Source organism: Euprymna scolopes, chromosome 21, assembly GCF_053919585.1.
Source record: "Euprymna scolopes isolate OS-2025 chromosome 21, ASM5391958v1, whole genome shotgun sequence".
Taxonomy (NCBI): domain Eukaryota; kingdom Metazoa; phylum Mollusca; class Cephalopoda; order Sepiida; family Sepiolidae; genus Euprymna; species Euprymna scolopes.
Window position 1 is genome coordinate 18,732,949 of NC_136502.1, and position 25,446 is coordinate 18,758,394.

At 29.4% G+C, this 25,446-nt stretch overlaps 2 protein-coding genes across 2 annotated transcripts; both read left to right on the forward strand.

Annotated features, from left to right (window-relative positions):
* Nucleotides 1–134: 134 nt before the first annotated feature.
* Nucleotides 135–11,568, forward strand: LOC145242024 (protocadherin beta-15-like). Its single transcript, XM_080104918.1, has 4 exons — nt 135–673; nt 4,322–6,761; nt 9,457–9,598; nt 11,240–11,568. Exons 1-4 carry the CDS (start codon nt 564–566, stop codon nt 11,488–11,490), a joined length of 2,943 nt encoding a protein of 980 aa, XP_079961044.1. The 5' UTR covers nt 135–563; the 3' UTR covers nt 11,491–11,568.
* Nucleotides 11,569–12,041: 473 nt separating this feature from the next.
* LOC145243069 (protocadherin beta-15-like) lies at nt 12,042–24,546 on the forward strand. The gene is made up of 4 exons (XM_080106173.1): nt 12,042–12,511; nt 17,905–20,341; nt 24,044–24,185; nt 24,296–24,546. The coding sequence occupies exons 2-4, from the start codon at nt 17,918–17,920 to the stop codon at nt 24,544–24,546; spliced, it is 2,817 nt and encodes a 938-aa protein (XP_079962299.1). The 5' UTR covers nt 12,042–12,511; nt 17,905–17,917.
* The last annotated feature ends 900 nt before the right edge of the window (nt 24,547–25,446 follow it).

Below are 25,446 nucleotides of genomic sequence, written 5' to 3' on the forward strand. Positions count from 1 at the left end.
ATTTTAACTTTGACATCATTTATATAATTTTTAAATATATTTAGAATTACTACATTTATACTGATTTATTTTTTACTACACATAGTTTATTAAAATTAAAATAATTATTTAATTAAATAATTACTATTATAAAATAAATTCACTAAAATAAAAGCAATTGGAAAGAATCCTTTTCATTGTAAAACATTGCATGCTATTTATAGGAAAGCGACTATTTTCATTGGAGAGAGGAAGAAAGGAAGAAACAAGCTGCTAAACGGATGAATAGCTACTTTTATTCATTGCATCATGGGAACAAAAGCTTAGTATAATATTTATTTCATAAAATTCTTAGCATACAGAAATAATAATAAAAATATCAGTTCATGTTTCATGGGAATATTTTGTTGGTGTAATTTATATGATTTAGATTATCTTTACTAACTCTCACAACAATTTGGAAACGAGAGTTTAAAAACAGCCATTACTCACTCATCAAACTTACTAGGATCATAACTTACACACTCCTATGATCTTACTTATTTAGTCACACACATTTCCGTCTATACATACACACACTCTAAATGGTTTGGTCTTTGTTAATTTCTCATCATACGGCAGTGAAGATCATCATCAGTGAAGAAAGATGTAAATATACAAATAAATTGGATCTACTGGGATTATTAAAAATAAGGTTAGTTGTTTGTAAATCTTTTAATATTATTCAAATGAAAGTTTTTGTGGAATTATATAAAGAAGAAATGTTGAAATCTAAAGAAAATTGTTCTCTGTTGAGATAATAAGGAACTTAAATTTCTTTCTTTTATTTATTTCTTTATTATAAAAATACTGTACCCAAGATTTTGTTCTTATTTATGTAAAAAATTTACATGAAACAATTTTTATTTATTTTATATAATAGATTTACTAAAAATCGTGAATACTGTTTTATGGACTATATTTTTACTACAATGAATATCTAACATTTTAAATGATGTGAACTTGTAAAATTATATTTTAATTATATAAGTAAAATACTATCACTAGTAAGCTATGTTTTTTTGTTTAATATTGTCAACTTAAGCTGTAAATTAAGAAAATACATTATTTTTTATAAATTAGTTTTAGAAATATATGTAAATAGTAAACTGTATGTCAACATTATAAACAAACGTTTTTATTATTTTTTTTGATAAATAATTTCATAAAAATATGAAAAAAGTCATAACTGTTACAGTTTTATTCATGTCTCATGACTACTGCTACAATCAGAAATTTAATCATATAAAATCATTAACGATTTTTATACCAAGTCTAAATATCATGATAATATTTTTAAATAAACAAAAACAGAATCTCTTACGATTATGACTTCAGTAATAATGATCAGTTTACATTTATTTTAAAGACAGTTTTAAAAATAATTAATTAAATATACTTGTAAAAAAAATAAATTTTAAACAAAGCATCAGATCATATTTCATTTACTTTTTCTGTTCAGAGATTACTTAAAATGCTATTTTAAGATAGTGTGACTTGCTAGAAATGAGTTATTTTTTAATGTAAGAAAAGTATTTATATTTAATCTACATAAACAAAAACAAACTAAAACATCATTGAACTATTTCATAATTATTTATAAAAAGATTAAACGATTTAATAAAATTACAAACAAAAACAAACATTTAAATTGTTCACTCGGCTGTTAGTATCTCATGAACATTGCAGGGGAAATAACTCTGTTGCTTTAAGTATTTCAATGATTTATTGATTTATATAATCATTCATATTTCATTTGGCGTCTTATAAAACATCATACAAAAAACAAAACAAAAAACAAACAAAAAACAATTGAACAATCCCATTTCAACATTTGAAAGAAAATAAACAATAAAAATTAATGCCATCAAAACTCATTAGTTTAAGCAATATTATTTAAATGCAAACTTAAAATATTTTAAAAAACTTGATTAAAACAGAAAAAACTTTTAAAATAATTAAGAGAATCACTTAAAAATAAATGACAACACACATGCTATTTTAGTATCAGTCAAAATTTCTAATAAATATTTATTAAAATATTAAATAAAATCAAACCTAGAAATTCCGTAAAATTCCCCTAAAAACCAAATTTAAAATACAAAATAAAAAAAAAACAAGATAAAAATTAAAAAAAATAGGGCTATTATTTTTCATTTGTAGTTTTATTTTAGTCCATCCACATTTTTAACACATGATAGAATAACATTCAGTAAGTTCTTTTATGTATTTCTTTTTTCTTTTTTATCATTTTTTTCTAGTTGGTGATGGGGAATCCTACAAGATGTTAAACATGCATCCACTATTTTATACATTCAAACTAAGAGGTCTTTTTTAGATACTAACTGTCTCTTTAAGTAAAATTATTTGTATCTATCTTGCACTTGCCAGATAGTTTTGAAAATCGTTTCATGAGTCCAGTTGCTTCTATAATTACTGGAATGATGGAGATCTTTCCAAGATTCCAGTTTCTATTCATATCATATATAACACTTTTGTATTTCATTATCTTTTCCCTCTCAGTTCTGTACCCAGCATCATTAGGGACACTAACTTCTAAGGTTGTTAATACTGTTCATGCAATGCATTCTGTATACAATATCACTAATCAGTCAATATAAATTTTTAAACTATTTCCACAATTTCTTTTTCTTGACATACTTTTGCAACTTATTCCAGATATTGATTATTCTCTCTTAATAAAGAAAACTTATTGCTTATTATAGTGAGCAATCAAATCACATTGTCCCACCTGAAATGTAAAAAAGAAACAAAACAAATTGTTCAGAGTTATTATTCAGTTCAAAATTTAACAAACGTTTTCTTTTGATACTTTTTCTGTTACATACTAAATTCTTATATTATGAAATTTTGTTTATTTTCATAACAAAAATGATATCTAGTATTTCAATTTGATAATTAACATTTTCTTTATTTCTATCAAATTTTTACAATAGTTATTGCTTTTATGCATGTAATATTTTTATGTGTTTCTATGTGTATGCATATAATATTTCTAAAACGTGTTGATAACAATTCATTGAAATGGTTATGGTTAATTATAGAAAAATTTAAACTTACATGAAGAACCAAAATCATTTTTTAGATTTATTTTAAATATCATGATAATATAAACAAAAACAGAATCTCTTACGATTATGACTTATGATGTGCTTCTTCATTATAATAGTGAAATTTGAAAATCGAAATATTGCATTTCAAGTAAAACCAATGGTATCTACTTTGTTATGTTGTAGTAATGAGCCTCTTATGCAAACAAAACAACTTTTAATTTAGGTTTAAATGATTATTTTTCTTTATAGTTTTCAGATGTACATGCTCTTTCATAACTTTCCCATTTAGTAAACTATAAATATAAAATCTTGGTTAATGATAGAAAATAATTAGGATAAATGAATTTCTAAGTATTTAAGGATAAAATAATATTTTTTAGTTTTCACTTCATTTCATTAGGTATCAATATGTTCCTTTAAAATTCAATTTAAAGATTTTAAATCTCTTTTAGATTGACTATAAAATGTCGACACACCCCTGTTAATGCTACGTTTTTGTGATGTGAAAGTATTGAGATTGAGTGTTATTCATGGAGTTTTAAATAAGTCAAATAACACAAGATTTTGTAATTATCAATTTTATGATTTATCTGATTTTTTAATATTACTTTGTTTCATCATTATAACGATGATGATGCGACTCAAAGTCTGTGAACACTTCTATAAAATGTATTATTTTGGTGCAGCCTGGCTGTATGAACAGCTTGATGGCACTCACTTATCTCCAGTTTGGTATTCAAATTTGGTGGTTGAGCTGGCTCTGAAGACTACCTGATCATATTCATGACATTTAATGAAGTGACAGAAATCCCTTTTCTGTAAAGGCCCTCTCCTTGCATCTGTGAGTTAGCAGCATATACATGTTCATCATGCGACTGGCTCCAAAAACACATTTCATTTTTGGTATTGGTGTGTTCCCTGATTGGTCTATAAATTGAAATCCAAATATTTGAATTTTAATTCCGGTTACTGGCATAAATGCCAGATTAATTTTCAATTGGCTTAATTATCTCCTAGTAAAGGAGAAAGAAGTAACAAATATCTATTGTTCGCATTACTTTTCAATATAATGTTCAAAGCTCTCTTACATTGATTTTTACAATATCATATTGTTATTGTATAAGAAATTTTTCGCTATTGTTATCTTCATGTCATTTACAAATGTATAGTTTATAATATTTATTAAATAACATCAAAAACATAATTGTCTCTTTTTTCTTTCAATATAGGTCTCGTTTGATGATGTTGGCATCTACATATATTCTACTTAGTGTTTTCCCTGCCTGTTTGTGTGCTGACCTTCTCTACAATGTGGAAGAAGAACAGAGTCCCGGCACCTACATTGGCAATATTGCCATGGACTCGAATGTCATGGATAGCATTCCGCTACCAAATCATAGACACATCACATTCACACAACATAATACGGGAAGTTTCCAACTCTTCCGTGTTGACAAAAATACTGGGAAACTATACACAGCACAAATATTGGATGCTGAATCTTTGTGTACATATAACAAACAATGTTTCAAAATGATTGATGTTGCTGTTAGAAAAGCAAAATCTTTTATAAAACTTTTAGAAATCAAAATAATCATACAAGACATAAATGATCATCAGCCAAAATTTCCAAACAAACAAATCAATATTGAATTTGATGAAGATGTTGGAATTGGAATGAAAAAATATATTCCAAGTGCAATAGATGAAGATATAAGTAAAAAGTTTTCGCAAATTACTTATCAACTTAAAAAAGAAGAAAATGATCCTTTTACATTGTCCATCTCTAAGACGTTTGCTGGAACATCAGATTTAATTATTATATTACAAGAGAGACTTGATAGAGAAGTCAAAGATTCTTATTTACTTCAGGTGGTTGCTGCTGATGGTGGATCACCACCCAAACAAAGTATCTTAGATGTCTATATTACTGTGACAGATATCAACGATAATATTCCAGTTTTTGCACAGAGTATCTACAATATCTCTGTTAAAAATGAACCAAATGAAAATATTCCCATAATAATTTTATCTGCTACAGATTTAGATTCTGGAACAAATGGAAATGTTTCATATTATTTCAATAAAAAAACATCAACATTTGATAAAAGTCATTTCAAACTTAATGACCTTTCTGGTGAAATGTATTTATCCCATAAAATACCAACAGGCAATAAATTAATTTACAATTTGTATATTGATGCAAAAGATGGAGGTCATCCGTCTTTAAGTTCATTAGCTATGGTCCAAATTAATATGATCAGCCAGCAAAATAATGCACCTAAAATAGATGTGAACTTTTTCTCAGTATCTTCTACTAAAAACTCAACATCCGTTTCTGAAGACATTGAGGTGGGCAGTTTTATTGCATATGTGAAAGTAACTGACCATGATGCTGGTCAGAATGGAGAGGTTATATGTGATCTCCATCATGATAAGTTTAAACTGAAAAGTCAAGGATTGAACAAATATCAAGTGATTCTGAAAGACCCATTGGATAGAGAGACAGAGGAAAATCATGACATCACAATCAGCTGTGAAGATATGGGATTCCCACCGCGCCATAGTGAGAGTAAGTTTTCAATTAAAGTGATGGATGTGAATGATGTGAAGCCGAAATTTAGTAAAGCAAGATACAAATTCCGTATCAATGAGAACCAGAAGGCTGACATTGATGTCGGCTCAATCAATGCATCTGATCCGGACTTGGGAGCTGGAGGGGAACTGATGTTTTCTCTGCAAAGAAATAAGCATAAAAGTGAAGAGGTGCTGCTGCTGCTGCCTTTTGTGATCACAAAAGATGGTTTTATTTCAACAAGTGAATCATTGGACCATGAATTACAAGATGTTTATAAGTTTGAGGTTTTGGTGAAAGACAATGGAATGCCATCACTGAATAATACAGTGGATGTGATTGTTGAGGTTGAAGATGAAAATGATAACAGTCCATATTTTACATTTCCCAGTGTTAATCCACACAATGTGGAAGTTGTGTATTTTGCTGATGAAAGCAAGAACGTGACAGTTGTGAGGGCACATGACAGTGACAGTCAAGAGAATGCATTTCTAAAATATGAAATAAGTGCAGGCAATGAGAAACAGTTGTTCACGATTGACCATTACAGTGGTTTGTTGTCTTCTACGGGTGCCCTTACCAAACAAGATGCCGGCTCATATGAACTGGAGTTTGTAGTGAAGGATAGTGGTATGCCAGTTTTATCAGCCACAACTACAATCTTTTTGAGTCTGCTATTGAAAAACAAGAGCTCTTCTTCTTCTTCTTCTTTGGAAAGAGTAAATGGTGTGCTGCAAAATGGTGAGTCTGAAGAGAAGGTGCATCTTAATATGGTGATTATTATTACGTTATTGGCTGTGATGGTGACTATCATTGTTACGGCTTCAATCTCGATCTGCGTACTTCGCTGTTGTAATGCTGCAAGTGTAGATGGAGATGATGTTTCTAATAGATATGTGAGTGAACAAAGACATTTGATGTCATCTTCTTATCGAGGGAGCTCTTGGCCAGATGTTCCTACTACAATGATAAATGATCCCAACTTTGGTAGGAGTGCTGAGGAGATGGCAGCCAACAGAAGGGAATCATATCCAAGGTTCATCAACCAATCACCAGTCATCAGACCAAACAATTCTGTTGACCTCACCTGTCAGGTAAGCATCAATGCTATTTATTTCCTTTGACTCAGTATAGTACTTCTGCTTAATACACAATCACACTGTATGGAACCAGAGACAAAAACTCTGTGTTTATAACTTTCTATTAACAATATATTCAATCTATGTATCATAAAATAATGGCCTGATTCAAATATATTTTCTCAAACATAAAGTTTAAATATTTGTCTTTGGATGAAATAAAGTAAATTGTTACTAATTTCTATAAATAGATAAATATATGAATTCTTTCTACTTATTCTGTTTAGAATGGTCAGGTTGTTTTCTATAAATATGAAAGCAAAAATGTATGTATGTGTGTTCGCTTTTTCTGTATGTCTACAAAAGGCTTTTTTCAGAGAAGCGGTTGCTCGCTTCACAACTTTTTAAAACTTTTTATATCACATATAAATTGTAATATCTCACAGTTAACAATGAAGCTCGCCTGTCTATTTAATTTGCTTGATTTCGGGAAGATAAATATTCAACATTTGTTGCTCGCCACATGTGGGTTAGTCTTTTTCCTATAACATCTTGGAAGAAAAAAAAGCGTTCAGCAGTAAATACTATCCCGCAGTCAAACTTGACCTCATTAACTCATTAAAACGGGCACCTGCCAAATCCAAGTAATTAAATAAATTCAAAGTGTTTCTGTTAGCATCTCGCAGTGGGACAATCGTTAACGTCGCACTTTTTTTTTCACACTTTAATTTACAACTTTGCCTCAACGGTTCGGGTTCGATCCTCATACTTACTTCTTTTTTTTTTTAACCCCACCCCACCTCCAAACACCCAGACAACGCCGGGTACCGCTCGCTAGTCTTATATAAAAAAGAGGCTGATACACTGCTTTAAAGTACATTTCTAGACATGTTGTAATTGGTGAGGTCGAGTTGATTTTCTTTCTGAGAAACAAAAACAGACTTTGTACACCTCAACTGCCAATTTAAATTTGAAAGGTAGGCCAATTTCAACATTACTTGAACTAATTTAAATATATAAAAGTGATAAACTTATTAAACTTATAAATATTTGAAGTAAGCAGTAGTAATCAAAATCATTTCCAATAAGTTACAGAAAGACAGTTTTCTGGTTGCATTTATGAGATTCCGTAATGTGATTTGATGTTTTGATCTAAAGGAAGTATGAATGCATTTCACTCCATTGTCTGGTTGAGTCTGAAATGATTTAGCATAAATATTTATTAAATTATTTATATACTACATTTAGAGATTCAATGCCTCTATCCACTGTGCCATGGGCCTGTGGCACAATGGATAGACGCATTGAATCTCTATGGTTCTGGGTGAGCATTGTCTGAAGATAGCAGTTTCAATCCTACTCAAAGCAACCCAAAATGTGGTGAGACAACAACTACTATGGAAGGCAGTAATTACTAAGGATACAGTTAAGAGACTCAGCATTCCTATCTCGACACCTGAAGAAAGCCTGAGCAATAGTTGGTCGAAATGTGGTGAAACAATAACAACTATGAAGATGGGAATAACAGTCTGGCTGAAACTACTGTCAATAATTTTCCCCACTCTTTATCTGTGCCTAAATCCAAACATAGATTCCATGAGCAAAGCTTCTTTCTTAGAAATGCACGCCAGTGGAACTCTCTGCCTGTTTCCCACCTGACTACAACTTGGACATCTTCAAGTCCAACATAAACAAACTCCTGACAAACCGCCCCCTTAAGTAAGACACTCTATCAAAACCCCCAACACTAATGATTACTACAATAATATCTCATTGATTACTGTACGCACAATAACCCTTATCCCTGAGTGGCCTTCGGGCCTTAATAAGTGGTGACCCCCATGTAAAAATAAATAAATAAATAATATAAAAATTACTCGTTTCAAAGAATTCCAATAAAAAAAATAATATATGAAATTTCTTTTTCATTCATTGAAAATGAAATTATTTTGTTGTCATAATAAATTATCTCAAAATAATTTTAAATTTCAATTAGAGAGAAATGCATTTGGCCCATTTAAATTGAAAGTAAACTGAAAACATAGTATTTGATGCTCGCTTGCTAAACAATAACTAATATAACATAAGAAACGGTAAATGAATCCAACCAAGAAAATATCTCAATGGCGTAAACAATGTATAGAACATCTTTTTTATGAATTTATGATTATAAGTAATTATTGTTATACCTAATACTTCATAAAATATTTTTTCAAATAGCTGATACTGAAGTTTCAAAATTAATGCATAATTAAAAAAAAATAATTGTTTTATAAACAGACTTCTGTATTTAAGGTATAGAAATGTTTTAAAATTAAAATACGGAAATAATGTTTGATTGTTCCTAACAAATTTTTATTGAACAGCTTTCTAAAAAAGTATATATTTATTGAAAAAATATGCTGACTTCTGTCAATCGTAGTTTATAAAATACGTAATTAATTACTAGGGCTATGATAACAGCATATTGTTTTCATTGTTTTGACTCTCGAGTGTGTATCCAATGATATCTTACATGCTTTTATATAGAGTGATGTGGTTCTCGATTAACTATGTCTAACTGTGTCGAATATACACTCGCGAGTCAAAACAATGAAAAGAATATTCTGTTGTCACAGTCCTACTAATTACACTAATACTTTTAAGAGATGTCAAATTTTGATGAGGTAGTTTATTTTTTTTACTGATGAAACTCTATTTCTTAATTCAGATGACACCTGGCCTTCAAAATGGAGATAAGAACACATTGGTGACTCCTTATTGTCCAACATGGACATCTACATTGTCTTCTCATGCTGACAGTGGACGTGGTTGGAGTGAAGTAGGTACAGGACATACAGAAGATATGACAGGTAATCATTATAAAAATGTATTATATATATCTGAGAGTTGGGAAATGACTGTGGTGAAGTGTAGAAAAATGTGGACTGACAATCTCGATTCAGTCTGTTTCATAGTACCTCTTACACTGCCCTGCTGGATGTTGGTAACCTTCAAGTGTAAATACTTGATTCTTGAGAGAATCTGGGAAGCCATTGCCAACAGCAGCATGAAGCCAGTTAAAAAATGTTATGCCATGCTGATTAATATTAATTTACTTTATTATCTACATATGAATTGCATGTGATTATACAGGGTGTTTCAAAAGTCTTGGGAACATTACAAATTCGTATATCTCATGAACTATTCCAGGTAGAAAAATGAAACTGGTGTCATTTTAAAGCTTGCTTAATCAAGTTTTTGGTCATACTAATGATTTTCGTCTTATCTTTCCATGTGCAGTAATGGCGTTCTCTAAACAAGACAAGGTGTTTTGCGTCCTCCAATTTGCAAAGACTGAATCATGGACATGTGTTCAGCGTGCATTTCGCAGGAAATTTAAAAAAGAAGTCCCTGAAAGGAAACCCACTGTCAGATGGCATGCTAAATTTGTGAAAGATGGGTGTTTGTGCCCAAGTAAGCGAACAGGTCGCCCTTCAACTTCAGAAGCTGCAGTTGAACAAGTCCGGACAGCCTTTCAGCGGAGCCCCCGTAAATCAGTGAGAAGAGCCAGCAGGGAACTTCAGCTTGCTCCAGCAACTGTCTGGCGTGTCTTAAGGAAACGACTGCAAATGGTACCTTACATGCTCAAGTTGGTCCAAAAGTTGAAGGACACTGATAAGCCACTTCGCCGTGACTTTTGCATTGCAATGCAAGAGAAGTTGGAAGATAGCGGCTTTGATGACCGGCTTGTTTTTAGCGATGAGGCGACCTTCCATCTGAATGGCAAAGTTAACAAGCATAGCACTCGGCATATGGGGTACTGAGAATCCTCATGAAATTCTTGAGCACGAGCGAGATTCACCAAAAGTGAACGTGTTTTGTGCAATTTCCAAGAAAGGTGTCTATGGACCGTTCTTCTTTGAAGAGGCAACTATCACTGGTGAATCCTATCTCAACATGATGGAAGACTGGTTAATGGCTCAGTTGGAAGAAGCAGAATCTGATGACTTCATTTTTCAACAAGATGGTGCACCACCACACTGGAGACTTAGAGTAAGGCAGTTTCTTAACACAAGGCTGCCTGGTAGATGGATTGGGAGATCTGGGCGAGGTGATGACGTTCTCATGCCCTGGCCTCCTAGGTCTCCAGATCTTACCCCGTGTGACTTTTTCCTTTGGGGCTTTGTCAAGCAACAAGTCTATGTGCCGCCTATTCCAAGAGATATTGACGAACTAAAGGCTCGAATAACGGCAGTTGTGGGAACCATTGACGTCAAGATGCTGGAACGCGTTTGGCAGGAAATGGACTATCGACTAGATGTCTGCCGTGTGACGAATGGTGCTCATATTGAGCAAGTTTGAAGATTCCCCACAAAACTTGAAACTGTAACCTTTCCAACGGTACCAATTTCATTTTTTAACTCCTAATATTTTTTGAGTTATTAAAAATCTTTATGTTCCCAAGACTTTTGAAACACCCTGTATTATTGAGATTTGTTTGTTGTTTTCAGATCATCTGATACCACAATTCTTCAAGCCACATGTTGGGCAGGTGAATATGACAGATAAGAGGAACATAGAAGGAAACTTTAACTACCCAAATGAATCAACAATTTCAGCCAGATGTTTTTCAAAAGCAACAAATAATGCCAATAATTTGTTGAGAGAGGAAACAGAACAAAGATCACATCATTTATCAGACAGCATTCAAATTACTCACAATGCAAGACCACTGCCCCCCGTACCACACAAAATACACTAAGCATACAGTTTATACATCACAATAGCTTCCAGTAATTTTGATATAATGTATATATATATATATATATATATATATATATATATATATATATATATATATATATATATATGTAACAGATTTCTAATCAATTTAAAAAACAGTAAATACCAAACACAGATAAAAACATATAATAATCCAAATTTAAAAAATTTTAATTTTCAAACTAATTAAAATTTTAAAAATTGGAATTGTTTTTTCTTAAAATATAGGCATATTATATTTCAATTCAATAATTTTATTTCATGCAAGACATAAAAATATATTTTTCTCCAAATAATTTTTGGATTTAATTTTCTATTAAAACTTTGCTATTATTAATGTCTACTAAAATTTTGCATAATTTTCAGATATATTTATTACTAAATTTCTATTGATTCATTCATAATTACAATATAATCAGCATAATTAATTAAATAGTTGTTATTGTAAAGCAAAATAATTAAAACAAAATAAAAGTATTTAAAAAGAAATATTTTCATCATGAAGAATTACATGCTACTTAAAGAAAGACAGTTATCATCAGCAGAAAAAAGAAGAGAGGAAGAAAGAAGCTGCTAAACGGAAGAATAGCTACTTTAATTCATTGCATCATGGGAGAAAAGCGTTAGTGTAATATTTATTTCATGAAATTTTAAATATGCATAAATAATAAGACAAATATCAGATAACATTTTCAAGATAATATTTTATTGGCTTAATTTATATCGTTTAGTTTATTTTCATATACTCTCACAACAATTTGAAAACAACGAGAGTCAATAAACAGCCATTACTCACTCAGTACACTTACTAGGATCATAACTTACACACTCCCAGAAGCTTACTCATTCAGTCACACACATTTCTATCTATACATACACTCACACTCTAAATGGTTTGGTCTTTGTTCATTTATCATCAGACAGCAATGGTTATCATTATTAGTGGAAAAAAAATGTAAAGACACAAATAAATTGGATCTACTGGAATCATTAAAAACAAGGTTAGTTGTTTCTCGTTCTTTATATATTTTTGTAGAGATGTATGAATAAGAAAGGTTGAAAACTAATAACACAATGATTTTATGTTGAGATAAAAATGGAACTTAAATTTGTTTATATTATTTATTTTTCTGTAATAGGAACCTTGTACCCTAAATGTTGTTCCCATTTATGTATAAAATTTATATAAAACAATATTTATTTTGTGTATTATATACAAAAAACTTTGAACAACGTTTTATTGGCTAGATTGGCTACAATGAATATCTATTTAATATTTTAAATGACATCGACTTGTAAAACAATATTTTTTTAATATAAGTAACATAGCATTAATTGCATAATCTGAGTCATTTGTTTATAATTGTAATATTAATAAGTTAAAACAGTATGTCTTATTGCTTTAGTTTAAATTATTTTATTTTTTAGAAATTAGTTTTAGAAACGATATACTTACATTATAAGCAAATGTTTTAAATTATTTTAATGAATATATATATATATTTTTTTTTTTTTTCATAAAAATATGAATGAAAAAAAAAATTCAATATTTTCATTCATGTCTTATGACAACTGCTCTAATCAGAAATTGACTTAATATAAACTCATTAACGATTCTAATACTAAGGCTAATAAAAAGTTTTGAAAAATCATCATTTTCCATTTATTTTAAAGTGGGTAAAAATTATTGCAAACATTCTTATAAAGAAAAAGCTTATAATAAAAATTGGATCATATGACATTTACTTTTTCTATGTTAAGATTATGGAAATTGTTTATAATAAATTTAAAGATAGTCAAACTTGAACAAACTTTACTTTTTTTGATGTAGGGAAAATATTCATATTTAATTTGGAGAAAATCTTAGTAAAAAGTATTTCATAACTCTCTGTAAAAATAAAACGATTTAATAAAAATAAAATCCCATTCAAATTGATCACTCCTATATAAGAGGTGTGTAATATACATATGCAGGGGGAGTAATTCTGTTGTACTTAATATTTCAATGATATATTGATTTATTTACTTGTGATATGCGTCCATGGTGATCATGGCTCAATAAAAAATGATTTATTTATTTATTTAAATAATTTATTTATTGAAGTTTTTGTAAAAAATGAAAAAAATGAATAATTTCACCTTCGAATATTGAAAAGAGAAAACAAAAAAATTACCAACTTCATTTGAATTTGGATACTTTTGAACATTTTTGACTGGGGCAATTTCATTTTGATTAGGTTTGCTTTTTTTATAGCCTATTATTATTATAGCGTTACTTTATTTTCTTTATCTTAAAAAAAAGATTTTATCGAGAAATATACTTTTTAATCTTTTATACATTTCTAAATTAACACACTCTATTGTAATCTTTCCCTTCTCACCAAAATAATGAGATCTTTTAGGCAATTTTTTTAAATTTTAGAATTTAGAGTGGGAGATTAGTTTCATGTATAAATTTAATATAAAATGATCACTCATTTTCAGACCATTCTAGCACTTTACAACAATGATTTTTTTTTCTACACACCCTAAGTTTGAATGGCTGATGGTTAAGGTAAATTTAGAAGACTGTAACAAATGTTTTTAAAAATAATTTATGTCTGAAAAATAATTAATCAAATTTTATGAATAATACTATTGTCTTACAGCTAGGTTTTGTTTCTCCCATAGCCATTCAATGTGAACATATTGTTGTTTATAATCGTACTTTTCAGATAGATGAAGTCACATTACCTAGTGAGTTTTTCTTAACATGAACATGGTCAGTGATTGCAGGTAGAAACAAAAAAGTAATCCCTTTTATCTCATATTGATCTATAGGCCGGATAGATGGGTAATCTTGGCAAAAGCTGAGTAGAATTTGTACAATTATCTTATCAACGAGTGAGAGGAAGGTAGATACAATCGGTTTTTTCACATTAATTTCAAAGATTATGACCAGAGGAATTTTGTCATAGTTCAAGAAGTTAGTAATATTTCTCAGGAATATATTTGTTTCAGTGTAATAGTATTTTAATAATAACTCAGTAATTGTTCCATTTTAGATGCTTTCCCATTATTGACCAAACTTAGTGAACCTATGAATTCATCAAAGTCTAGTTCACTACCTATTTAGGTTGATGATAGTAACCTTCTCATTTATGCCAATAAGTATTCTAATGTGACAGTTGGAACATTTAACAGTGTAAAAATAATCTGATCATTGCAAGAGTTAACTCCAAGCCAACTCGGGCCAAGATCAAAGTGTAGTATCTGTTCTTCAGATGCTGCACTTTAATTTCTTGTTCTCTCTCAGTGGAAGAGAAATCCTTCACGACTGAGACAATTTTTATTTTTGTTCCTTTTCTCCACATTAAAAAACGACCTTGGTGTCTAACTCTGTCCGTGGGGAGGTAAAGTAATTAGCAACTCATAGTAGCTTTGTTAGCAGTGTTCATTATTTTGTTGATTGCCGGGGGGGGGGTACATCTCCTTAAATGCACCATAGAAACATTTGGTGTTGTTGATATCTGCAAAATATTGTAGTTCCTCTTTCTTCTTTTCCAATCACCTGGCTTTTATGTATATCGTTTTCTATTGCAAGTGTCAGTATGCTGTCCTGTACTTGTCTGTCTGTAAGCAGTTACTCTGTTACTAATAAGTTCCTTGTGTGCTTAATTTTTGGCATTTATCTGTATTTTCATGTTGCCACAATTTTTATTAAATGAATTTTCTTGGCAGTTCTTTATTTAAAAGTTTTCATTTACATATGAGGTCTAATTCTTGGTTTCCATGTCACTGATATTACTGTGCTAGATGTTTTTTAATCAATCATTTTCTCAAATGCATACCCGAATATTGATATCTTCAGTTTTTATTTTTTTACATTAAGTTTAATTATACGTTGCACTTTCCTGTTTTGTTTATGTTCATTTTTATTCTATATTTTGAGTAAAGTATTTCAAGATCCCTGAAACAGCTGACCACTCTCATCATCATAATATGATGTTGCTTATGTCTTTCATTTTGCTTATTACAAAATCAATCTAATGCCAATGCTTTTATCTAGGATGCATCCAGGTTGTTTGTTTTGTTTACTACTTACCTGAACAAAGTATTAGTGATAGTTAGTTCATATTGAACACTGATGTCTAAGAGTCTCTTTCCATCTATGCTTACCTTTCTGATTTTATGATGTACAAGGATATCAGGCCATGCCAAGCGATCACTTTTCATGTAGTACTTAAAATCACCTGATAAGGTTAGTTTGTTATTCTTGAAGATGTTCACTAATTTTTTCAGTTGACTTAATCTTTGATTGTTGTAAGTTGTCATTGATGCATATACACTTATGATAGTTAAAGGTGTTTAATGTCTATTGTAATGAGAAGATAATCATTTATAGGTATTATGGTCTGTTGTAGACGTATGTTGTAATCATAAAAGTCACACCATGATCATGTGAATACCTTGTTTATTTCCACTACAGTGTATACAACCAGCTTCTCCAAGTTTCTTGCTTCACTCTTGCATGTTCTATTAGTGTTCCTAAAATGTTTATATCACATCCATTTCATTCACTGACTGAAAGTGCTCTTCTCTTTTCTGTTCTGTTTTCATTTTGTGTCAAGAATTCTTCTTTCATTCCATTCTGTTAATTTAAGCATTTGCATTTGTTTCTTTCTGAAATTCTGGACTTTGATAACTAGAGCAATGTAAAGTTGGTACAAGAAATTTCTAGGTTCATACTTTATAGTTTATCTTGAGGTAGTAGTCTTTTGCCAATTACCTTCTTTGCTGTTTCAATTAATTGTATGTTAGCACCTACAAGTAACAATTATGCAGCAGCAACATTAGTTGCTGCAGCCAATAACATATGGAAAAAGAAAGTTAATGCAATGGCAGTGCACTTTGATCTCTAGCTTATTTTCATGCACCATCATGGACATAATTTTTAGTAGTTATATCATGGATTTTAAACTTGAGTCTTGATCGTGTTGTATCCTTCAGTGTTAACATCAAGCATTGATGATATAGTACCATGTGATCTGCATCAACATAACAGAATTAATCTGTTACCATTTTTGCACAATAAACACAAACCAATAAAAAATATGAGACAGGTTTTTAATTCAAAGAGAGATGTCACTAAAATAATATATTTATGAAAACATATAAAATAATTAAATTAAAGTAATTTAAATACCTTCATAATTTTGATTATTTTAATTATATACACAAACCATCAGTAAAATTAATAAAATAGAATTATGAATTTTTTCAAATAAATTAAAAATTGAATTTACATTTACTTACTAGTTATTTGACCATTAAATCTTGATGTTATTGTTTTTATTTCAAATAAATTAGATACTTTCACATTTCGTGAACTACAAATGCGATTTAGTTTATGATTGCATACTTTTGATTGAAATAATTTGGGCAAGTACATTTGTAAGTATTTCGATTAAAGATTGAATATATATTTATAGATAATCAAAATGTAATTATTTTTACCATTCACTTATTAGATATCAATACCTGTCTTATATATGTGTCTAGCTGAGGTTTAACATTCAGTTAGCTGAAATGAATGGGTAAATTCTTATTGTTTAAGGAAACTTATTTTTTGGTGTGATTTAAATGAAATTGTAATGTCCTGTATAGGGATTAAACTCACAACCTTCAATTATGAGACTTTTATGTTTACTGTCTCCCTTCCCCTATAATCCTCTACTCACTATGTGTCACTCAATTTGCCCTTCATTATCACTCTAGCAGATATTTATTCTTATTATTTTTCAATTTATAGAATATTAGCAGGGAGACCCAGTGTTTCCCGGGATTGTATCAATGAATGTTCCATACTGCTCATACTTTTATTGTCATCAATCACAATCAAATTGATTGTCTGCTTTAGTTGGGGACCCATTGCAGGACAAAGCTTCACATACCTTCTTGCAGTGACTTAGTCCACAATACATTGTAGTCTACATTAGACTGTATATAACCTACTTTTAATTTTATATGCCGAGCGCTTCTGCTTGTGTGGTGATAAAACTTTTCAAATGCACTTATGATGTTAAGCTGTACCAGAGTGTTAACTTTGGTAAAAATTGAACTATTCTTTCTTTAATTGGATTTTTTCCGATTATCAATTTTTGATACTTATTAGAGGCATTATGAGGCAAAACCTGACAGACACATCAAATTTTTTAAAAATCAGCCCAGCCATTTGCTAGTCCACAGGGAATGAACTCGCATGCATACAAACAAAGTACCTTTTATATATAAGTAAAGATCCTTTCATTGGTTTCTTTGATGCTTGTTAATTTTCAACAAATTATATTTTTGTGATTGACAAAGGAATAATTATGCCTATAATCAACTAATGTTTTCTCTTGTTTTAATGTAGGCCTTGTTTGAAGATGTTTGCATCTACATATATTCTACTTATTATTCTTCCTGCTTGTTTGTGTGCTGACCTCATCTACAATGTGGAAGAAGAACAGAGTCCCGGCACATACATTGGCAGTATTGCCAAAGATTCGAATGTCATGGATACCATTTCTCCAAATGATCATAAACACATCACATTCACACAACATAACAAAGGAAGCTCAAAACTCTTCCGTGTTGACAAAAATACTGGGAAACTATACACAGCACAAATATTGGATGCTGAATCTTTGTGTACATATAACAAACAATGTTTCAAAATGATTGATGTTGCTGTTAGAAAAGCAAAATCTTTTATAAAACTTTTAGAAATCAAAATAATCATACAAGACATAAATGATCATCAGCCAAAATTTCCAAACAAACAAATCAATATTGAATTTAATGAAGATGTTGGAATCGGACTGAAAAAATATATTCCAAGTGCAATAGATGAAGATATAAGTAAAAAGTTTTCGCAAATTACTTATCAACTTAAAAAAGAAGAAAATGATCCTTTTACATTATCAATATCTAAAACTTTTCCTGGAACATCAGATTTAATTATTATATTACAAGAGAGACTTGATAGAGAAGTCAAAGATTCTTATTTACTTCAGGTGGTTGCTGCTGATGGTGGATCACCACCCAAACAAAGTATCTTAGATGTCTATATTACTGTGACAGATATCAATGATAATATTCCAGTTTTTTCACAGAGTATCTACAATATTTCTGTTAAAAATGAACCAAATGAAAATGTTCCCATAATAATTTTATCTGCTACAGATTTAGATTCTGGAACAAATGGAAATGTTTCATATTATTTCAATAAAAAAACATCAACATTTGATAAAAGTCATTTCAAACTTAATGAACTTTCTGGTGAAATGTATTTATCCGATAAAATACCAACAGGCAATAAATTAATTTATAAATTGTATGTTGAAGCTAAAGATGGAGGTTCTCCTTCATTGAATTCAGTTGCAATGGTTCAAGTGAATGTGATAAATACACAAAATAATGCTCCCAAAATAGATGTGAACTTTTTCTCATCTTCATCTACCGAAAATTCTACATCCGTTTCTGAAGATATTGAGGTGGGCAGTTTTATTGCATATGTGAAAGTAACTGACCATGATGCTGGTCAGAATGGAGAAGTTATATGTGATCTCCATCATGATAAGTTTAAGCTGAAAACTCAAGGATTGAACAAATACCAAGTGATTCTGAAAGACCCATTGGATAGAGAGACAGAGGAAAATCATGACATCACAATCAGCTGTGAAGATATGGGATTCCCACCGCGCCATAGTGAGAGTAAGTTTTCAATTAAAGTGATGGATGTGAATGATGTGAAGCCGAAATTTAGTAAAGCAAGATACAAATTCCGTATCAATGAGAACCAGAAGGCTGACATTGATGTCGGCTCAATCAATGCATCTGATCCGGACTTGGGAGCTGGAGGGGAACTGATGTTTTCTCTGCAAAGAAATAAGCATAAAAGTGAAGAGGTGCTGCTGCTGCTGCCTTTTGTGATCACAAAAGATGGTTTTATTTCAACAAGTGAATCATTGGACCATGAATTACAAGATGTTTATAAGTTTGAGGTTTTGGTGAAAGACAATGGAATGCCATCACTGAATAATACAGTGGATGTGATTGTTGAGGTTGAAGATGAAAATGATAACAGTCCATATTTTACATTTCCCAGTGTTAATCCACACAATGTGGAAGTTGTGTATTTTGCTGATGAAAGCAAGAACGTGATAGTTGTGAGGGCACATGACAGTGACAGTCAAGAGAATGCATTTCTGAAATATGAAATAAGTGCAGGCAATGAGAAACAGTTGTTCACGATTGACCATTACAGTGGTTTGTTGTCTTCTACGGGTGCCCTTACCAAACAAGATGCCGGCTCATATGAACTGGAGTTTGTAGTGAAGGATAGTGGTATGCCAGTTTTATCAGCCACAACTACAATCTTTTTGAGTCTGCTATTGAAAAACAAGAGCTCTTCTTCTTCTTCTTTGGAAAGAGTAAATGGTGTGCTGCAAAATGGTGAGTCTGAAGAGAAGGTGCATCTTAATATGGTGATTATTATTACGTTATTGGCTGTGATGGTGACTATCATTGTTACGGCTTCAATCTCGATCTGCGTGCTTCGCTGTTGTAATGCTGCAAGTGTAGATGGAGATGATGTTTCTAATAGATATGTGAGTGAACAAAGACATTTGATGTCATCTTCTTATCGAGGGAGCTCTTGGCCAGATGTTCCTACTACAATGATAAATGATCCCAACTTTGGTAGGAGTGCTGAAGAGATGGCAGCCAACAGAAGGGAATCATATCCGAGATTCATCAACCAATCACCAATAATTAGACCAAACAATTCTGTTGATCTCACCTGTCAGGTAAGATGCTATTTGGTTTCCATTCTTTGTACAAAGTTGAAGGCTTTATTGAACTTCAAATCACTTTTATGCATAAATTTTTGTTGAACCTTTCATTTGTTATCCTATAAATAATTCTATCCCTTATTCTGTTCTCTTGAATACCTTAAAACATTGAAATCATCTAAGAAGTGTTTTAAATCTTCTATAAAGCCTTTAACTTGACAGAATTGTAGAATTAATATAGCTTGACTATCTCAAACTATTTATTTGGAAGTGTTTTCTCTCTTTTTTTTTTTTTTTTTTAAGATTTTCGCTGTTTCAGAAAATGTTTTATATTTAGAGTTACTAAATTATGAATAAGTCTATATTTTTTTATCCTGTACAAAATTGAATGATATGTTTTTCTACTTCTGCATTCTGCACTATATACATTTGCAGTGATATATTGGGAAAACTCCTCAGACTGAACATACTCTTTCATTCTAATTCTCAGTTCAAAGAAAATATACTTAAAAAATACAAAGGCAAAAACACAAAACCATCATTATGAAAGCATCTATCTCGGCTACATTAGTAACCAAAAAAATTATTTATAGTAATATCTTTTGCTGGTTTTGAGCATTGACACTTTTTTACAGAATCTGTTCTAGATTTAATTATTTATTGTTGCACTCATAAAAGGTCTAGTTCTATTTTGTTATCACTTGTTATATTCAATTATAAACATGGATTTGCGGATAAGATTTAAAATATGTTTGTTCAAGATTGCATAGTACTCTTAAACAACAAAAATGAAATAAAAGGAACAGCTCTTTATTTACTAGTGAAGAGAGTTCAGCCAACTTACAGCATATTGTCAATATCATAATTCCAATCAATCTCATATTCTTCACTGTTTAGAACTCTTTGACAAAATTCTTTGCAAACACACACAATAGAAGTTATATTTTGAAAATGATATTATTCCCTCATCAATTTAATTGATGTGATACATATTTCCAAATTGTAGCTGATCTAAAATAAAAATGGCTTCATAAATATACAATGCAAATATTTTTTGTATTTATAATTCAACTAAGTGAGAAGCAAAGTTTGCTGTTATAATTCAAAGTTAGGGAATACTGGAAATCTTTAGACTAGATTTTACATCCTAAATTAATTGGTGATTTGTTTGTGAAGGTAAATATGTTCTGTTCTAGCAAGTGTGAAATTTCAATATGAAACTTTGTATCATTATGAAACTTAAGTACTTGCATGATTTTGGAGATGTAAAGAAAAAGATAATATTTGATTAAAAAAAAAACTTTTAGTAGTTTTTATATATATATATATATATATATATATATATATATATATACACACACATGAGTTTTTGTTTGATATACAAATATTTATTACAGATGAGAATATTTATTTATTTTATTTGATATACAGATCTGAAAATAATTAACTTCTGGCACAATTCACATTTTTTTTCTGATCATTTACACATTTTCTTTGTAAATATTGGCTTTAAAATCCTATATAATAGATGTCACACAGAATATTTTATATTCATTCATCATTATATTACACTAATATTTATTTGTTTAGAAAAAAACCCCCAACTTATTTATGATTGTAGTACAAGTATAATTCAAGGCAAAGCAAAAGTATCCTTTATGTTAATAATATAAATATTGAAATTTAAATCCTGTAGAAATTTTTAGAAATAATTTGTGTATTAAAATATTCTTTATAAAAAACAATCCTAAGTTATGCTTCTTTTTATATTCATGAATCAATTCCAGTGAACAATCTATAATAAATGCATAGATTGCATCAAATGTTCTAATAGGTGAATCTATTGCAATAAATTTTATTTTTCTGTTTTGTCATAGACTAACTAAAATTATATTTTTTTGATTTGAAGATATTTTCTAAATACTTATTGAAATAAAAAATGGTGTTCATTTATTGCTACTTTTTCACCAATTCACAATTCAGATTGCTACATTTCCGAGATATAAACAACCATTGCCTAATCAAATATTGCACAAAGTTTACAGGTATGAAAACATACAAGCATCATTTTTAGTCTGATATGATGAACAATGTCATTCCTTTATAAAAATTCACTCAAAATAGACTAATCATCACATTTCATTATTTTTTTTTTCGTTATTAGAAACATTTAAACTAAACCAAAATAATTTAGAAGGCAACAGGATTATATTTTTCAATCTGAAACTTTGTACTAATTTATTCTGCTAACAATTTATAATGGATTCATCTTGTTTAAATCAATTGCTATTTAAAATATTATTAATTAAAAAAAAAATGTTTATCCCTGATTTCTGAAAAGATTGATTTTTCTTGTTAAACAAGCCATCAGATTCTGAAAATTTCAAAACAGTAATATACATTAAATATTGCCAATCAATGTTTTTTTATTATTAAATGTTAGCTTAATTTATTATGTAAAAAAACTGTAAGTTTCTTTTTTTTATTATAACAAATATTTTTATTAATGAACTGATAGTCCCATTTGGCCTTTCATACTATAAAATATCTAAAGAATAAAGATGATTGATTGTGACTAGCCAAATATTTAATTAACTATCTTTAGTTTATTCTTGATTTTGTATCAGTTTTGTATGTGTTGTACTGATTTATTCTATGGATTTACCTAATAGCCATAATAATCTAATGAGACATAGAATGCTAAGTTGAAATGAGAACTAAGATAATTAAATTATCCCTAGTGGTATCAAAGCTAAAGTGGCATGAAATACTGATGTTTTCTTCTGTTTTGAGTGTTGTGTTTTTATTTTTGTGTTGTTTAGATTTAAATATTTAACAAAAATGTTTCATTTTCAATTCAGATGAAAATTATAAAAGTAAATTTTAATTGTTTTTTGATCTTTTACATGTTGTCATTTTGTTTGTGACTCCTCTTTCTGAAAATGCTAACACTTAGTAACAGCAAGATCTTTTCTCACTCACTTTCTCAACAAGACAATTGAAGAACTAAAAAAAAGCAAATATAATAAATTAATATTCATGACGAAATATTATGTTTTCCTGATGTAACATGAAAAAAAAAAACGTTTATCTTTTTCAAATGTAAGCAAATAAATAAAAAGCAAGCTCATGTTAATAAAAATAGAAAATAAACTATGCAAATGAATTTTTTTATGTTTTCAAACATAAACCATAGAAATAAATGTAAGCTTCGTTTATTATTTTGCTTGTATAAGATTTTTGTTTTGCTAAAAATAAAAAAAATCAGAAGTAAAGACCACACCAAATGGTAAGTAAAATAAAAATAATACACTGAAATAAATATTAATATATATTAAAATCAAGTTGAAAATTTTGGGAGTATTCAAGAGAGTTTATTTTTTTTGTGTGTAAATTTTGGATTATTCTACTGAAGTAAAAGGGATTTAAAGTTCTCATAACAGGATAAAGATAAAGGATAACACCAACATGAAGCCGATTTTTGTCCAATTCCTAAATGTTAAATGCTGAGCATAAAAATATATTAGAGATTTTAAAATAAAATATTGTTGTAAAATTTAAAATAATAAAAAGTCAATGACTTCACAAAATACATTTCTTTTCATGAAAGATTCAAATAGTACAATTGAATAAAACAATTATTTTTTTTAATGATCTGCAATTTTATATTCTCATTGTGATTGATGATTATTTAATGATTTCATTTCTTCAATTCAGATGACACCAAACCTTCAAAATGGAGATAAGAACACATTGATGACTCCTTATTGTCCAACATGGACATCTACATTATCTTCTCATGCTGACAGTGGACGTGGTTGGAGTGAAGTAGGCACAGGACATACAGAAGATATGACAGGTAAATAAACACTTGATAATTAATAAGGAAGTCTAACTTTTTTATAAAATGTATTATCTACATATGAATAGCATATGATTATATTATTGAGATTTGTTTGTTGTTTTCAGATCATCTGATTCCACAATTCTTCAAGCCACATGTTGGGCAGGTGAATATGACAGATAAGAGGAACATAGAAGGAAACTTTAACTACCCAAATGAATCAACAATTTCAGCCAGATGTTTTTCAAAAGCAACAAATAATGCCAACAATTTGTTGAGAGAGGAAACAGAACAAAGATCACATCATTTACCAGACAGCATTCAAATTACTCACAATGCCAGACCACTGCCTCCTGTACCACACAAAATACACTAATCATATACTTTATGCATCAATGGATTATGCATATGTTTGAAACGTTTTATAGTTTCATATCTTTATATCTATTGATATACACATTAAAACCACTCCAAATATAGCACTTGTAAATTAATAATACTACAGAATATTTTAATATTGTAGGATTAATTTTGATAAACTATAAATAAAGATAAATGTAGATATCTAGTATTTAACATTTGCTATGTTAACTATGTATATATTAACTTCTACTAATATGTTAACAATATTTTGATCTTGAAGCAAATATTTATTTCTAAATTTAAAAAAAATCAAAATTTTATTCATATGTTGTTGTGATGGAAAATTTATAGCAAAATTAAGACTTTACAAATGTAAACAGCTAAAAAAAATCATCACAATAAATAAATATTAACAGAATAAAATTTTAGAAGAAAAAATTATTTAATAATTTTAGTTCATATTTTAATTTGAAATATTTTTATTAGACGAATTTAATTAACATAACTCTATTATATACAAAAATATATAATTTAATTATTAATGGTATTTTATTATTATAAATATTCAAGTTTTATTTTAGAAACAATTCTTAAAAAATAATTAAAAATATAAATCTATTTCCATTTTAATAACGTCTGCAAAGCGGCTTCCCATTTTGAAATAAATCTATTAGATTAACTCAACCTCATGGAAGGATGGAAGAAAAAAACTGAAAAATGGAGGAATAAAGTAACTTCAAGTGTTGCATTCTGGGAGGCAGAACTAATGAGAACATCTTTTTTTTAAATGATCACACACATCTTTATAAAAAAATGAAAACTTAATCTTTTATAATTTTAGAAAGAATTAATTGATTTTAATTAATTTTTATACACCATTAAATAATTCTCGTCTGTTGGAGATGTAACCATT

What these genes read in the sequence shown, in the direction of transcription:
- LOC145242024 (XM_080104918.1), top strand. Translation starts at nt 564, where the DNA reads ATGGTTTGGTCTTTGTTAATTTCTCATCATACGGCAGTGAAGATCATC. An exon ending in CTGGGATTATTAAAAATAAG is followed by an intron (nt 674 to 4,321) that starts GTTAGTTGTTTG and finishes CTTTCAATATAG; the next exon opens with GTCTCGTTTGATGATGTTGG. An exon ending in ACATACAGAAGATATGACAG is followed by an intron (nt 9,599 to 11,239) that starts GTAATCATTATA and finishes TGTTGTTTTCAG; the next exon opens with ATCATCTGATACCACAATTC.
- LOC145243069 (XM_080106173.1), top strand. Translation starts at nt 17,918, where the DNA reads ATGTTTGCATCTACATATATTCTACTTATTATTCTTCCTGCTTGTTTG. An exon ending in CTGTTGATCTCACCTGTCAG is followed by an intron (nt 20,342 to 24,043) that starts GTAAGATGCTAT and finishes TCTTCAATTCAG; the next exon opens with ATGACACCAAACCTTCAAAA. An exon ending in ACATACAGAAGATATGACAG is followed by an intron (nt 24,186 to 24,295) that starts GTAAATAAACAC and finishes TGTTGTTTTCAG; the next exon opens with ATCATCTGATTCCACAATTC.